This window comes from Squalius cephalus (genome assembly GCF_949319135.1).
Source record: "Squalius cephalus genome assembly, chromosome: 5".
In the NCBI taxonomy this organism is placed as follows: domain Eukaryota; kingdom Metazoa; phylum Chordata; class Actinopteri; order Cypriniformes; family Leuciscidae; genus Squalius; species Squalius cephalus.
In genome coordinates, this window is record NC_137126.1 from 342850 (window position 1) to 360000 (window position 17151).

A 17151-nucleotide genomic window follows, 5' to 3' on the forward strand; every position below is an offset into this window, starting at 1 on the left:
TTTGAAATAATGTTATGAGAAACTGCTGTAGAAAGGAAGAGTTCTGGATCAGATCTGAGATCTCGTCCAGCTCTCTCTCTCACACACACACACACACACACACACACACACACACACACACACACACACACACACACACACACACACACACACACACACACACACACACACACACACACACACACACACACACACACACACACACACACACACACACACACAAATACACACACAAATACACACACAAATACCCACACAAATACCCGTCTCCTCTCGTGGCCTCAGGCTGAATCTCACGCTCATTACAATAATTAGAAATCTGCTGTAAAAGCACAGAGCGGCTGTTAGAGTAATGCTTTACTTTGCTGGAGGAAACGTCTGCCCTCGTTCACATCCACACTCATTAAGACCCCGTGAGCGACATCAGGACACATTACTCTGTCTCTCACACGGGCCTTTTACTGAAGATCTCAGAGTCGCTGCTCGTCTCTACAGCCCTGGAAAACAGCATGAGAAACACTGACTTCGCTACTGAGAAATGTAGTTAAACTAGTAGCGTCATACTTGCAGCGACGCCACTGCCCAACACTGAGATCCAGTACTCTTCCAGAAGATGCCTAACACGGAAATATGGACCAGTCCATCAGTGGCGGGATGAGTTGATATTCTAGCTGTGTTTGGCCAGAAGTTCAGAGCAGCTCTGGGTCCAGAAACATTACACTGTTATTTTCTTTTTAATTGAGTTTGGCTCATTCTCAAAATATGCTGACAAACCTGTATCGTGACTTTTCAGTCATGGGAAGAGTTTGTAACATCCATGCATCTCACATGAGGGAATGCTGAAGCGAATCCCAGTGGACTGAACGTTGGTCACACTTTATTTTAAGGTAACAGTGTAATTAGACAAATAAGCACTAAATGAAATTGTTGAACAACATGTAGCCTACTTACGATAGGGTTAGGGTTAGGGATTGTTTCAGGTTAGTTGAAAGTAGTTATGGATAATGTACTACACTTACTCTGTTTAACTCTGTATTGCTGTGCACACTTATAGAAAAGATTTGAAAGCAAAACATCTGCTACATTTACAGTTTTTATTCATTTTTCTTTGTGGTGGGAATTATTAGTGCAAAGTCTAACAGTTGACTACATGAACAACAATATAGTTAATCATATAAATAATGTAAGATGAATGCTTATCCCTTTATTTTTTCAGCTTTGATGTTATCAACGGTAAGATCACCAGGAGCTGAAGAGCGTTCAGCGAGGTGTTCAGGTGTGATTGTAGGTGTTAAAATTCAAACTTATTTGTAATATAACTGGGGTCTCAAACATGTGTCCTTACTTCCTCGAAATGTGTACATCATATGGAAATAAGCCATGCTGTTTTAGAACGGCAGAAATGTTTTTAAAGATGACTGCTTGATCACATGACTGTTAAAGTCGGCATGAAAGGTAAGTTTCTTCTCTGTAGTGTCTTATATCCCAGTGAAACACTTCTGGAACAAGACCAAATGTGGGCGGGGCTTGATTGATTGGCTGTTTGGATGGTTGTGGTTTGCTATTGGCTGATCTCATGTGAGTGACAGGTTGCCCTGCCCACATCATCAGAGAAGAGAAGAGATGCTGCAAGAGGAACTTATTCTGATTCAAGATTATTAACACAATAATGATGTGCACAGATGAATCAGTTATAATAAACACTGCAATATTCCATAAAAAAAACAAGAGTTGTCAATTTTGATTTCATGGTGACTGATTTCATGCTGAGCGTCCATGTGTACTCCATTGAAAGCAGTCGGTTAGGTTCAGTTTAGTACCTAGTTATTACACAGTTATTGCAAAAACTGTAGATGTACATGGCATGCAGAACATGACTGTAAAATACAGCGCTACCTTGAACAGACTAAACAACTGTTTACATGATCCTTCTCAACAGGAGCAATCAGAAGGAATGAGTATAAAGAGAGAAGCCGATGAGCAGTGTTGGGGTAACGCATTACAAGTAACTTGAGTTATGTAATCAGATTACTTTTTCAAGTAACTAGTAAAAGTAACGCATTACTTTGCTGGACAAATTAATATCAAACAAAATATCAAATTTTCAAATAAGTTACTTTGTTTTCCCATTTATTGACTGACAGCTCTTCTGTCCTTATGTTGAGACAAATCGAAATGCAGAGGTGTTGTGTGTGTGTGTGTGTGTGTGTGTGTGTGTGTGTGTGTGTGTGCTGTGTGTAAACTAGTTGTAGTTGTAGACTAAATGTGAGCATTTACTCATCTCACTTGCACAAAGAAAAGATTCAATATTCCTCAAAATGAATAAAATCAGTGAAATGCAGAATCAGAGTACTATGCAAACCTCCAATAACTATATTTGTTAAAGGGGGGGTGAATTGCTGTTTCATGCATACTGAGTTTTTTACACTGTTAAAGAGTTGGATTCCCATGCTAAACATGGACAAAGTTTCAAAAGTTAAGTTGTACGTTTGAAGGAGTATTTTTGTTCCAAAAATACTCCTTCCGGTTTGTCACAAGTTTCGGAAAGTTTTTTTCGAGTATGGCTCTGTCTTACGTAAGATAGAGCGGAATTTCCTTATATGGGTCCTAAGGGCACTTCTCCGCGGCCGCGCGCGCACTGGCAGACCAGAGAGAGAAGAGAGCGAAAGCAGTACGTTACCTCAAAGCGCTATGCTCGGCTTTTAGGGAAGTCAATGTCACCAAAGAAGTGGGTTTTTGGTTGCCAGGGCAAGACAACCCTGCACAGATTCCCAAAGAACCCAGCGTTAAGGGAATAGTGGATGGAGTTTGTTTTTTCGAAGCATCAACGGAGGTTGTGCACGACTCTTTGTTCCCTGCATTTCGACGATGATTGTTTTATAAACAAAGCCCAGATCGACTTATTTGCAGATCGTCTAATGCTTAAGGATCGAGCAGTCACGGTGAGTAAACTACTTCAAATGTCTCTCTGTGTTGTTGTTAGATCAGTTAGCACAGCTATAGCACACCGCCCACACGGCCCGCCCCCAGCCGCTCGGTTTTCCGGAAAGACTCGGTACAACCAATCTTTAACTTATAAATATAATAAAACTAAAGACGTTTTGGAGATATGAAGGATGCAATACTACTCTATAGGTACTCAAGATTAACAGGAGATTGAGTGAAAATGAGCATTTCACCCCCCCTTTAATTAAAACATACATTTTTATGCATTTAATCTCACTTTATTGACCAATGTACTTGCTTCTGACCTTTGATGATTCAGTTAAACCATAAGCAAAAATTATTTTTAAAATTTTTATCTGTAAAATAGCAGCAGAAAGGTTTGTTTGAGCGGCGCCCTCTACTGTACAGGAGTAAATATGCATTTCCTTCAGTCTGAGGCTTATTATTTCACTTTAGGTGTGAAAGGGTCTTTACATTTGCCCAAAAATATAACTTTTTTGTTATAAAAAAAACAAGCCCAACCCAGGTGAATAAAAAGTAACGCAAAAGTAACGTAACATATTACTTTTCTGAAAAAGTAACTAAGTAACGCAATTAGTTACTTTTTAAGGGAGTAACGCAATATTGTAATGCATTACTTTTTGAAGTAACTTTCCCCAACACTGCCAATGAGTTCATTACTGTAGTAGTAGTGTAACTCCGTGTGTTAGTGCTGTTTATCCTGTGCAGTCTCTCGCTGATAGAGTTCATGAGCAGAGGAATCATAAGCAGGTCCACAGGAGCGTGGCGAGCAGCAGTTGCAGTGTGTGTGTGTGTGTGTGTGGCCGCCAGAGAGTGGCGCTGTTGCACAGGTCCGAGTCGCAGCAGTGGATGCTCACGCCGGGCAGTTCCTGCTGCTGACAGTGGCGAGAGGTGGCGCATCCACTGGTGAGGACGATTCCCAGCGCCGCTGCAGGGGGGGGGGGAGAAGGAGGGGAGGGGGGGAGAAGGAGGGGAGGGGGGAGAAGGAGGGGAGGGGAGGGGGGGAGAAGGAGGGGAGGGGAGGGGGGGAGAAGGAGGGGAGGGGAGGGGAGGGGGAGGGGAGGGGAGGGGAGGGGGAGGGGAGGGGGGGGGAGAAGGGGAGGGGGGGAGAAGGGGAGGAGGGGAGGAGAGGAGGGGAGGAGGGGAGGAGAGGAGGGGAGGAGGGGAGGAGGGGAGGAGGGGAGGAGGGGAGGGGAGGGGGAGAGGAGGAGGGGAGGAGGAGGGGAGGAGGAGGGGAGGAGGGGAGGAGGAGGGGAGGAGGGGAGGAGGAGGGGAGGAGGAGGGGAGGGGAGGTATAGAGAGAGAGAGAGAGAGAGAGAGAGAGGGGGGGGGGGAAGGAGAGAGAGAGAGAGAGAGAGAGAGAGAGAGAGGGGGAGAAGGAGAGAGAGAGAGAGAGAGAGAGAGAGCAGGGAGGGGAGGAGAGGGAGAGAGAGAGGGGGGGAAGGAGAGAGAGAGAGAGAGAGAGAGGGGGGGAGAAGGAGAGAAGGACAGATAGTGAGGGGGAGGTATAGAGAGAGAGAGAGGGGGGAGAAGGAGAGGGAGAGAGAGAGGGGGAGAGGGAGAGAGAGAGGGGGGAGGAGAGAGAGAGAGAGAGAGAGAGAGAGAGAGAGAGAGAGAGAGAGAGAGAGAGAGAGAGAGAGAGAGAGCTGTCAGTCACAGAAAACAGCTGTCACTCACTTCTGATCTTCACTGTGTCACTGGAGTGTGAGTCTCAAGGCTGATAATTAAACTCATTAATAACGTGGCTCAGGGACTCGTGTGTCACCGTGACCATCATGCGGCCACTGAAGTCACTGTACATACAAACGTCTCTCCTGATAGGATTCAAATCTGTTTATTGCAATACATGAAACCCCAGCGAATAGGGAAGATTCTTAGAACTTAAGCTAATGTTCTAGCAAGGTTCTCAAAGTTATGAACAAACGTCCCTCCAGTAATTTAGAACATCTTAGTTGGGCGTTCAACGGACGTCTTTTAAATGTTTCAGAAAGTTCAGAGAACATTCAAAAGTGACGTTTGAAGAATGATAAAATGGAATGTGAATTATGTTACAGATGATGTTACTGATGGTGTTACTTGTGTTACTGATGATGTTACTTATTTTACTACTGATGTTACTAATGTTGTTACTGATGGTGTTACTGATGATGTTACTGATGGTGTTACTACTGATGTTACTACTGATGTTACTGATGATGTTACTGATGGTGTTACTACTAATGTTACTGATGGTGTTACTAATGGTGTTACTACTGATGGTGTTACTACTGATGTTACTAATGTTGTTACTGATGTTGTTACTGATGAGGTTACTGATGGTTTTACTGATGTTACTGATGGTGTTACTACTGATGTTACTACTGTTGTTACTGATGGTGTTACTGATGGTGTTACTACTGATGTTACTAATGTTGTTACTGATGGTGTTACTAGTGATGTTACTAATGTTGTTACTGATGGTGTTACTACTGATGTTACTGATGGTGTTACTAGTGATGTTACTACTGATGTTACTGATGGTTTTACTACTGATGTTACTAATGTTGTTACTACTGATGTTACTGATGGTGTTACTAGTGATGTTACTACTGATGTTACTGATGGTGTTACTAATGGTGTTACTGATGGTGTTACTACTGATGTTACTGATGGTGTTACTAGTGATGTTACTACTGATGTTACTGATGGTGTTACTACTGATGTTACTAATGTTGTTACTGATGGTGTTACTACTGATGTTACTAATGTTGTTACTGATGGTGTTACTACTGATGTTACTAATGTTGTTACTGATGGTGTTACTAGTGATGTTACTACTGATGTTACTGATGGTGTTACTACTGATGTTACTAATGTTGTTACTGATGGTGTTACTACTGATGTTACTAATGTTGTTACTGATGGTGTTACTACTGATGTCACTACTGTTGTTACTGATGGTGTTACTAGTGATGTTACTACTGATGTTACTGATGGTGTTACTACTGATGTTACTACTGATGTTACTGATGGTGTTACTAATGGTGTTACTGATGGTGTTACTGATGGTGTTACTAATGGTGTTACTGATGTCATCGCTCTTGGAGTTTTTGCTAAATGTTCTTAAAGGAAACTGGACTCGTCTTTAACTCGTGCTGCTAATCCAGTGTGGACATAATTAGTTGGAGCGCCTCTGCATCAGGTCTTTAAAAAACATTTGAGATATTTTTAGACATTACACGTGTGTGTTTACTACAACTGTTCATGATCAGACACTTCTGAGATAACTGAAGGATCAGCAGTGTGCTCAACATGAACTACACATCAACGGACCGGGTTAGTCAGATGTTCTGGTTAATTTAGACTTGCTAAGTTTTAGCTGTTTTCATGCTATTTTTAGTTTAAGTGCACTATACTGTCCTTGTTTAGCAGCTGATAACATCACTGTGAAAAATAATTCAATTTAAAAACGTAAGTTCAGTTCCTGCCTTAAATTAAGTATAATCAAATGGCTGCAAGTCATTTTTAAAAATTCTTGTCTGTTTAATCGTATAAAATGAAGCTGAAACGGGTTCAGTATTTTGGAGTTGCTGTGAATGATTGGTCATATATCATTTGTACAGTGAGCAGGACTGTAAAGGTGTTACGCAACGCTTCAGTGGAGTAAACGCTGGGATTAAAGAAACACCGGTGTGTGTTCATCAGCACTCCTCCAGCTCTCAGTTCCCCTGAGCCAACGCTGCGTCAGCCCTTTGCTTCAGACAGGAGATTGACGTGGACGTCAGCGCGCTTCAGGACTGACCAGTCTAATGTTAACAGACTGAGACTGATGTGTTTCTGAAAAATCATGGATTCTCAGTGAATCGACTCATATTTGAAGGAACACATGATCACCAGCTTCACACATGATCACCAGCTGCATTTACAAGTGTTTCAGGTAGAATAGTGACCGTTTGGCCAATATACAGTCAACACACAGTCCCAGCTGACAGATATAAGTTCTGAGGACGTTTCGCTGACGTTTCCATTAAGGACGCATGTGATTCTGGCAGCACACGGATATAAAATCACACCACACATCTTCACATCGCTGTAGTTATGTTTCCCTTGAAAAAGTAAAGGGATTATTTGTGTAATTTAATTAACAGCACAACAGTATTAATTAAAAACAGATCAACAGTTTTTAAATGCATTTTTTCTTGGTTATATGAACGTTAAGGGAACTTTACATTTTAACATTCTTCAAACATTATGGGAATGTTACTTTCTCTGAACTTTCTGAAACAAGTAGAAACATTTACTACGCAAAAATAACTTATTTTTGCATGGGCTTTTTGGAGTTTTGCTTGCTTCACAAAAGTTGAGAAAACGTTTTACATTTTTTAACTCAAATACATTGGACAAATCAATTGAAGAAACACAGTCTAGTGTTCTAAAGTAAAATATGTTTTACAGTGAGAGTGAGGTCTCTATTTTGGGCTGGTCACTGTAAAAATGACTTTTGAAAGTTAAATAAAACAAAAATTATTGGAGTATGTTTTACATAATACTACTTTAGTCTTTCTACTTCAAAATTTCACATTTAATTCAACATTGTCATTATTGGAGAAATGTGCTAGCAAATTCTGAGCGATATTTTCCAATATGTTTGCGTGTCGATACACCACACAGATGTGAGATATTGCTGAGGTCATTTCCTGCTGAGTGTGTGAATGTGCACAGAACAGCAGAAGATTAAGCGCTGTAATCTTTGCATATGTGGGTCAGTGTGTGTTCCTGAGTTTGGGCATTGACTCACTGCTCTCGGTCTTGATGCAGAAGCGGTGCTTGAAGCCCTTGTGCGAGTGTGTGCACGTGATGACCTCGGGACGCCCACAGCCCACGTCCACATACTTCTGCCCGTGCAACACGTTACACCCGTAACACTGCAGGCCGTCCACTGAGAACACAACACAGACACACTGAGAACACAACACCGACACACTGAGAACACAACACAGACACACTGAGAACACAACACCGACACACTGAGAACACAACACCGACACACTGAGAACACAACACCGACACACTGAGAACACAACACCGACACACTGAGAACACAACACAGACACACTGAGAACACAACACCGACACACTGAGAACACAACACAGACACACTGAGAACACAACACAGACACACTGAGAACACAACACAGACACACTGAGAACACAACACCGACACACTGAGAACACAACACAGACACACTGAGAACACAACACAGACACACTGAGAACACAACACCGACACACTGAGAACACAACACCGACACACTGAGAACACAACACCGACACACTGAGAAAACAACACCGACACACTGAGAACACAACACCGACACACAAACACAGACACACTGAGAACACAACACCGACACACTGAGAACACAACACCGACACACTGAGAACACAACACCGACACACAAACACAGACACACTGAGAACACAACACCGACACACTGAGAACACAACACTGAGAACACAACACCGACACACTGAGAACACAACACCGACACACTGAGAACACAACACCGACACACTGAGAAAACAACACCGACACACTGAGAACACAACACCGACACACTGAGAACACAACACCGACACACTGAGAACACAACACTGACACACTGAGAAAACAACACCGACACACTGAGAACACAACACAACACAGACACACTGAGAACACAACACCGACACACTGAGAAAACAACACCGACACACTGAGAACACAACACCGACACACTGAGAACACAACACAACACCGACACACTGAGAACACAACACCGACACACTGAGAACACAACACAACACAGACACACTGAGAACACAACACCGACACACTGAGAAAACAACACCAACACACTGAGAACACAACACCGACACACTGAGAACACAACACAGACACACTGAGAACACAACACCGACACACTGAGAACACAACACAGACACACTGAGAAAACAACACCAACACACTGAGAACACAACACCGACACACTGAGAACACAACACAACACCGACACACTGAGAACACAACACCGACACACAATCACCGACACTCTGAGAACACAACACCAACACACTGAGAACACAACACCGACACACTGAGAACACAACACAACACAGACACACTGAGAACACAACACAGACACACTGAGAACACAACACCGACACACTGAGAACACAACACCGACACACTGAGAACACAACACAGACACACTGAGAACACAACACAGACACACTGAGAACACAACACCGACACACTGAGAACACAACACCGACACACAAACACAGACACACTGAGAACACAACTAGGCTTGGGCGGTATTCGAATTTTGATACCGTCAAACCCCCTCCCTATTTTACCGGGGTATACGGTATTACCGTGACTAATTAAAAATTATGACATAATGGGCTCAGATGGCGTCACCAAACTGTTGGTTTGTGCCTACACAGTTCAGAAACTGAATGCCAGATCGGGCAAAAAAAACAAATCAAGCCGTGCACGTTGTGTCTGAGTCCGGTCGACGGCATTAACTGTTATTATGAGCCCGAGCCCACCATTATTCAACATAATACTGTGTGCGTGCAACAAGCAAGAAGTGCCTTTGTAATCCGGTGACGCGTGTCCATTTGATTTTTATTAATAAAGCTTTTCTGCAAAGGTGGAAGTTGACGATCGCCATCTCTGTAGTGAGCGCGCATATAGAGAGAAATGCACATCATTGATTAATCAGACTATATTTCTTTTCGTTTTGAATTGTTTCGTTTAAAGAAATTGACGATCACCATCTCCATAGTGAACGATAGAGAGAAATGCACATCATGGATTACAGAGAGTAGGCTAGTCTATTTCTTTTCGGTTTGTATGGTTTCGTTTGCTGAAATTGATGATCACATCTCCGTATGAACGCGTCTAGAGAGAAATGCACATCATGGATTAAATAATCAGAGTGGCCTTTGTCTTTTCGTTTTGAGAAATTGACGATCGCCATCTCTGTGAACGCCATAGAGAGAAATGCACATCATGGATTAATCAGAGAGTAGGCTACCCTATATTTCTTTTCGTTTTGAATTGTTTTGTTTAAAGAAATTGACGATCGCCATCTCCAAGTTTCGGTTAATTTATGAGATTTCAATGCAAGTGACCGCGGCATGCCATCGCCCATCATGTCATGATTATATTAAATATATAGGCAATTGGTTGATGAAAAATTTAAGATACAATTTATACAAAACGAAATTCGTTTTAAAGAGGCCTTTTACAAAGCTAAATTTATTGAAGTGGTCAAATCGTCTGACTCCCGATGCATCCCATCTTATTTGTGCTGTTCACTTTTCATAATCAAGAAAGATGGAAAAAATAACATAATAATATTTTAACAAATACGAAACTTAATGCGCTTATTTAATGAACTCGAGAACAAAATGCATCCTGGCAGCAGTGAGTGGGTGGTAGTTTCGGAGATGCGACATTAGGTTAGAGGTGTTTACATCTCTCGCGGTCACCTTTTTATGGAACAATTTACAAATTGCCTCGTCAGTATTTACCGCCTCTCCCTTCTCATTCGGTTGGAACCAGAAATATTGCCAAACTGCAACCACACATAAGCATTTTTTAGGCAATAAATAAATTATATATATTATATGCTATATATAAGTGCCGGTAATGACGGTATTGAAACTGATACCGGTGCTATTTTAAGATCCCGCGGTATCCGATATTACCGTAATACCGCCCAACCCTAAACACAACACAGACACACTGAGAACACAACACCAACACACTGAGAACACAACACCGACACACTGAGAACACAACACCGACACACTGAGAACACAACACAACACCGACACACTGAGAACACAACTCCAACACACTGAGAACACAACACCGACACACTGAGAACACAACACAGACACACTGAGAACACAACACAGACACACTGAGAACACAACACAGACACACTGAGAACACAACACAGACACACTGAGAACACAACACAGACACACTGAGAACACAACACCAACACACTGAGAACACAACACCGATACACTGAGAACACAACACCGACACACTGAGAACACAACACAACACCGACACACTGAGAACACAACACTGACACACAACACCGACACACTGAGAACACAACACCGACACACAACACCGACACACTGAGAACACAACACCAACACACAACACCGACACACTGAGAACACAACACAGACACACTGAGAACACAACACCGACACACTGAGAACACAACACCGACACACAATCACCGACACACTGAGAACACAACACAGACACACTGAGAACACAACACCGACACACAAACACAGACACACTGAGAACACAACACCGACACACTGAGAACACAACACCGACACACTGAGAACACAACACCGACACACAAACACAGACACACTGAGAACACAACACCAACACACTGAGAACACAACACCGACACACTGAGAACACAACACCGACACACAAACACAGACACACTGAGAACACAACACCGACACACAATCACCGACACACTGAGAACACAGCACCAACACACTGAGAACACAACACCGACACACTGAGAACACAACACCGACACACAAACTCAGACACACTGAGAACACAACACCGACACACAAACACAGACACACTGAGAACACAACACTGACACACAATCACCGACACACTGAGAACACAACACAACACCGACACATAAACACCGACACACTGAGAACACAACACAAGACCGACACACAAACACAGACACACTGAGAACACAACACCGACACACAAACACAGAAACACTGAGAACACAACACAAGACCGACACACAAACACAGACACACTGAGAACACAACACCGACACACAAACACCGAAACACTGAGAACACAACACCAACACACTGAGAACACAACACAGACACACTGAGAACACAACACCGACACACAAACACAGACACACTGAGAACACAACACCAACACACTGAGAACACAACACCGACACACTGAGAACACAACACCGACACACTGAGAACACAACACCGACACACTGAGAACACAACACAACACCGACACACAAACACCGAAACACTGAGAACACAACACCAACACACTGAGAACACAACACCGACACACTGAGAACACAACACCGACACACAAACACAGACACACTGAGAACACAACACCAACACACTGAGAACACAACACCGACACACTGAGAACACAACACCGACACACAAACACAGACACACTGAGAACACAACACCAACACACTGAGAACACAACACTGACACACAAACACAAACACAGACACACTGAGAACACAACACAACACCGACACATAAACATCGACACACTGAGAACACAACACAAGACCGACACACAAACACAGACACACTGAGAACACAACACCGACACACAAACACCGACACACTGAGAACACAACACCGACACACTGAGAACACAACACCAACACACTGAGAACACAACACAGACACACTGAGAACACAACACCGACACACAAACACAGACACACTGAGAACACAACACCGACACACTGAGAACACAACACCGACACACTGAGAACACAACACAACACCGACACACAAACACCGAAACACTGAGAACACAACACCAACACACTGAGAACACAACACCGACACACTGAGAACACAACACCGACACACAAACACAGACACACTGAGAACACAACACCAACACACTGAGAACACAACACCGACACACTGAGAACACAACACCGACACACAAACACAGACACACTGAGAACACAACACCAACACACTGAGAACACAACACTGACACACAAACACAAACACAGACACACTGAGAACACAACACAACACCGACACATAAACATCGACACACTGAGAACACAACACAAGACCGACACACAAACACAGACACACTGAGAACACAACACCGACACACAAACACCGACACACTGAGAACACAACACCGACACACTGAGAACACAACACCAACACACTGAGAACACAACACCGACACACTGAGAACACAACACCGACACACAAACACAGACACACTGAGAACACAACACCGACACACAATCACCGACACACTGAGAACACAACACCGACACACAAACACCGACACACAAACACCGACACACTGAGAACACAACACTCAAGGTCACTGCAAACTCACAGTCCATTCCTCTCCATAACAAACACTCACATTCAGAGAGAATAGGCAACAAGCCACAATAGATCGTGAAAATGGTAACACTTTACAATAAGGTTCATTAGATAACATGAACTAAGAATGAGCAATAGTTCTTCAGCATTTATTAATCTTAGTTAATATTAATTTCAACATTTACTAATACGTTATTAAAATCAAAGGTTGTCTTTGTTAACATTAGTTAATGCACCGTGAACTAACATGAACAAACAATGAATAGCTGTATTTTTATTAACTAATATTAACAAATATTAATAAATACTGTAACAAATGTATTGATCATTGTTAGTTCATAGTTAATAAAATGAACTAATGTTCACTAATAAACCTTATTTTTCTAGTGGTAAATGTTTATGAGCTGTTTAATTAATAAAATTAACCAAAATGGTAACACTTGAAAATACTGTTCCTTCATTAATGAATAACTATACAGGAACAAATGAGTAATGCACTATTAACATTCTAGTAATTACTATTAACTATCAAGAAACTCTGATTAACGAATTAGTGAGTAATAGCGCTCAGTTGAATGTGGTAGTTCACTATTAGCTAACCAATAACTACTATTTTTCATACCCCACAGAGAAATGAAAGCTTTAGCATAAGTTCTGCCATCAAGACTCAATTGTTACGTCACTTTACCTTCTCATCTATCCAATCACATTCTAATACTCGTGGTATAAAAGATTGGTACTTACACACGTTTGAGTTCGCAGATGCTGACGCTTCCATTCACCTCCATCCCCCCCACCACCTCCAAGATGGATCCCTCCTTCCATCCTCCCCACCACCGCCACTAGGATGGTCCCTTCCTATACCTCACAGGGGGTCGGCTGCGCCCCTGCCTTCGTCTTCAGGCAGGATATGCAGAGTCCGGACCCTCAGATTGCGAGCTACGGACGGGGCCTACGCCAAAGAACTTTATTGCTTGCCGGGCTGTTAATAAATGTATAATTGTCACAGTATTTATTCTCCCGAGTCTTTCTGGTAGAACTACTATACACAGGTTCAAAATTAATATTAATATAAGGTAACGGTAACCCATTAGTAATGAATCAAGTGTTACTACATCTTTCTAAAGGAACTACTAGTTATTTGGATCAGTATCTAAAGTGAAGATCAGGGGAACACACTAGTAATGACTAAAGTGTTACCAAATCCATCGGATGGAATTACTATTCAAAATCTTACAATGACTTCAGTCAATATTAGGTAGTTATCATGTATAAACAAAGTTTATTAATAGGATGCAGGGAACAAACACTGGCCGATGGAAGGGTGAATGTGAAGTTCAAGCAGTTGCACTGTGACTAAGCTGGGTGGAATATGATGATCACAGGTGCAGGTGGTTGAAGGATGGGGCAGGCTGAACACACACAACGGCTCGGGATCAGACGACTGAAGACAGAAGACTGAAGACAGAGGACTGAAGACAGAAGACTGAAGACTGAAGACAGAAGACAGAAGACAGAAGACTGAAGACAGAAGACTGAAGACTGAAGACAGAAGACAGAAGACAGAAGACTGAAGACAGAAGACAGAAGACAGAAGACAGAAGACAGAAGACTGAAGACAGAAGACAGAAGACAGAAGACTGAAGACAGAAGACAGAAGACTGAAGACTGAAGACAGAAGACTGAAGACTGAAGACAGAAGACTGAAGACTGAAGACTGAAGACAGAGGACTGAAGACTGAAGACAGAGGACTGAAGACTGAGGACAGAAGACAGAGGACTGAAGACAGAAGACTGAAGACAGAAGACTGAAGACTGAAGACTGAAGACAGAGGACTGAGGACTGAAGACAGAAGACTGAAGACTGAAGACAGAGGACTGAAGACAGAAGACTGAAGACTGAAGACTGAAGACAGAAGACAGAAGACAGAAGACAGAAGACAGAAGACTGAAGACAGAAGACTGAAGACAGAAGACAGAAGACTGAAGACAGAAGACAGAAGACAGAAGACTGAAGACAGAAGACAGAAGACAGAAGACTGAAGACAGAAGACAGAAGACTGAAGACAGAAGACAGAAGACTGAAGACAGAAGACAGAAGACTGAAGACTGAAGACTGAAGACAGAAGACTGAAGACTGAAGACAGAAGACTGAAGACTGAAGACTGAAGACAGAGGACTGAAGACTGAGGACAGAAGACAGAGGACTGAAGACAGAAGACAGAAGACTGAAGACAGAAGACTGAAGACTGAAGACTGAAGACAGAGGACTGAGGACTGAAGACAGAAGACTGAAGACTGAAGACAGAGGACTGAGGACTGAAGACAGAAGACAGAAGACAGAAGACTGAAGACAGAAGACTGAAGACAGAAGACAGAAGACTGAAGACAGAAGACTGAAGACAGAAGACAGAAGACTGAAGACAGAAGACTGAAGACAGAAGACAGAAGACTGAAGACTGAAGACTGAAGACAGAAGACTGAAGACAGAAGACAGAAGACTGAAGACAGAGGACTAAAGACAGAAGACTGAAGACTGAAGACAGAGGACTGAAGACAGAAGACTGAAGACAGAAGACAGAAGACTGAAGACTGAAGACAGAAGACTGAAGACAGAAGACTGAAGACAGAAGACAGAAGACTGAAGACAGATGACTGAAGACTGAAGACTCAAGACTGAAGACAGAAGACAGAGGACGGGCATCTGAAGACGGGTAGTCAGGCAGGTCAGTCTCAGACTGGTAACGGGAGTTGTAGCAAGAGATGAGTCTGTCCGTGGTTAGACGAGACCAGACGATTGTGTGCAGGTTGTGTGTGGTATACAAAGTGCAGGTTGATGAGGAGGTGCCAGTGCACTGAATCAGTAGTCCGGGGAACGAGTGGGCGGAGCGTGCTGATCTGGTGACGATGGGCTGATAGTTGGTTGTGTCACCGTGACAGTACTCCCTCCTCCACGGGCGGCTCCTGACGTCCGGAATGTGCGACGACAGGGTCTACCTCTGCCTCTGGGTGCTGGACGATTCGGGTGTCCTGAATGGAATTGGGTGAGAAGGGATGGATCTAGTACATCATGGCGAGCAACCCAGGATCGTTCTTCCGGCCCAGTCTACGAGGTACTCGAGCTTGTTATCCCGGCGCCGCGAATCGACGATGGCTTGGACCTGGTAGATGACCTCTTCGTCAGCCAATTCAGGAGGAGGAGGTACCTCATCGCCACCAGATCCTGTGAGGGGAGAAGACAAAGGTTCAGTGAAGGGTTTGAGAAGTGACACACTCCCGATCTCTTGGATCTTCCGATCTATACCCCGATGAGAGGCTGACAGAGACTCCTAGGAGTTTGAAGAAGGCTTACCATACCCGAGAGATGAATTGAGGGCCTCGGTCTGATACAATGTCCTCGGGCAGGCCGAAATGACGGAACACATTCTCGAAGAGCTTCTCGGTGGCCTCGAATGCAGTAGGCAGGCCCTTCAGAGGGATCATCTTGCAAGCCTCCAAGTCAACAATGACAAACACACAAGTATGGTGTTCGGATGGAGGCAGGTCGGTCATAAAGTCTATCCCCAGGTGAGACCATGGACGATGAGGAATTGGGAGCGGAACCAGCTTCCCTTCAGGGAGTCTCCGTGGCGTGTTGGTAACTGAGCATGCCTTGATGAATCGGGCGATGTCCTGGTTCATAGACAGCCACCAGTAGCGATGACGTAAGAGCGAGAGGGTACGTTGACTACCTGGGTGTCCAGAGCCCGGAGACGTGTGCGCTAAGTCCATGAGGGGCTGACGAAGGGATGGTGGAACATAACGAAGCCCCTCATGAACTCCCGGTGGAGCAAGTTCAGAGCGGGTAGCTTGAGAGATTTGATCGTCGATGGACCACTGGATAGGGCTTATGATCATGGCTGGAGGAAGAATAGGTTCTGGATCCGAGGGTTCAGGATCTGGCTGGTGACGACGAGATAGAGCATCGGCTCTACCATTTCGATTGCC

At 43.6% G+C, this 17151-nt stretch overlaps 1 protein-coding gene across 1 annotated transcript in view; it reads right to left on the reverse strand.

Annotated features, from left to right (window-relative positions):
- Window positions 1–1081: 1081 nt before the first annotated feature.
- LOC307159060 (uncharacterized protein) overlaps window positions 1082–17151 on the reverse strand; it is an 18948-nt gene continuing 2878 nt past the window's right edge. Inside the window, exons 2-3 of the mRNA XM_079872219.1 lie at window positions 7745–7885; window positions 1082–3895 (exon numbers count right to left, since the gene is read on the reverse strand). Of these exons, the coding sequence (XP_079728345.1) occupies window positions 3708–3895; window positions 7745–7885 (329 nt within the window). The 3' untranslated portion in view covers window positions 1082–3707. The remainder of the gene's footprint in view (window positions 3896–7744; window positions 7886–17151) is intronic.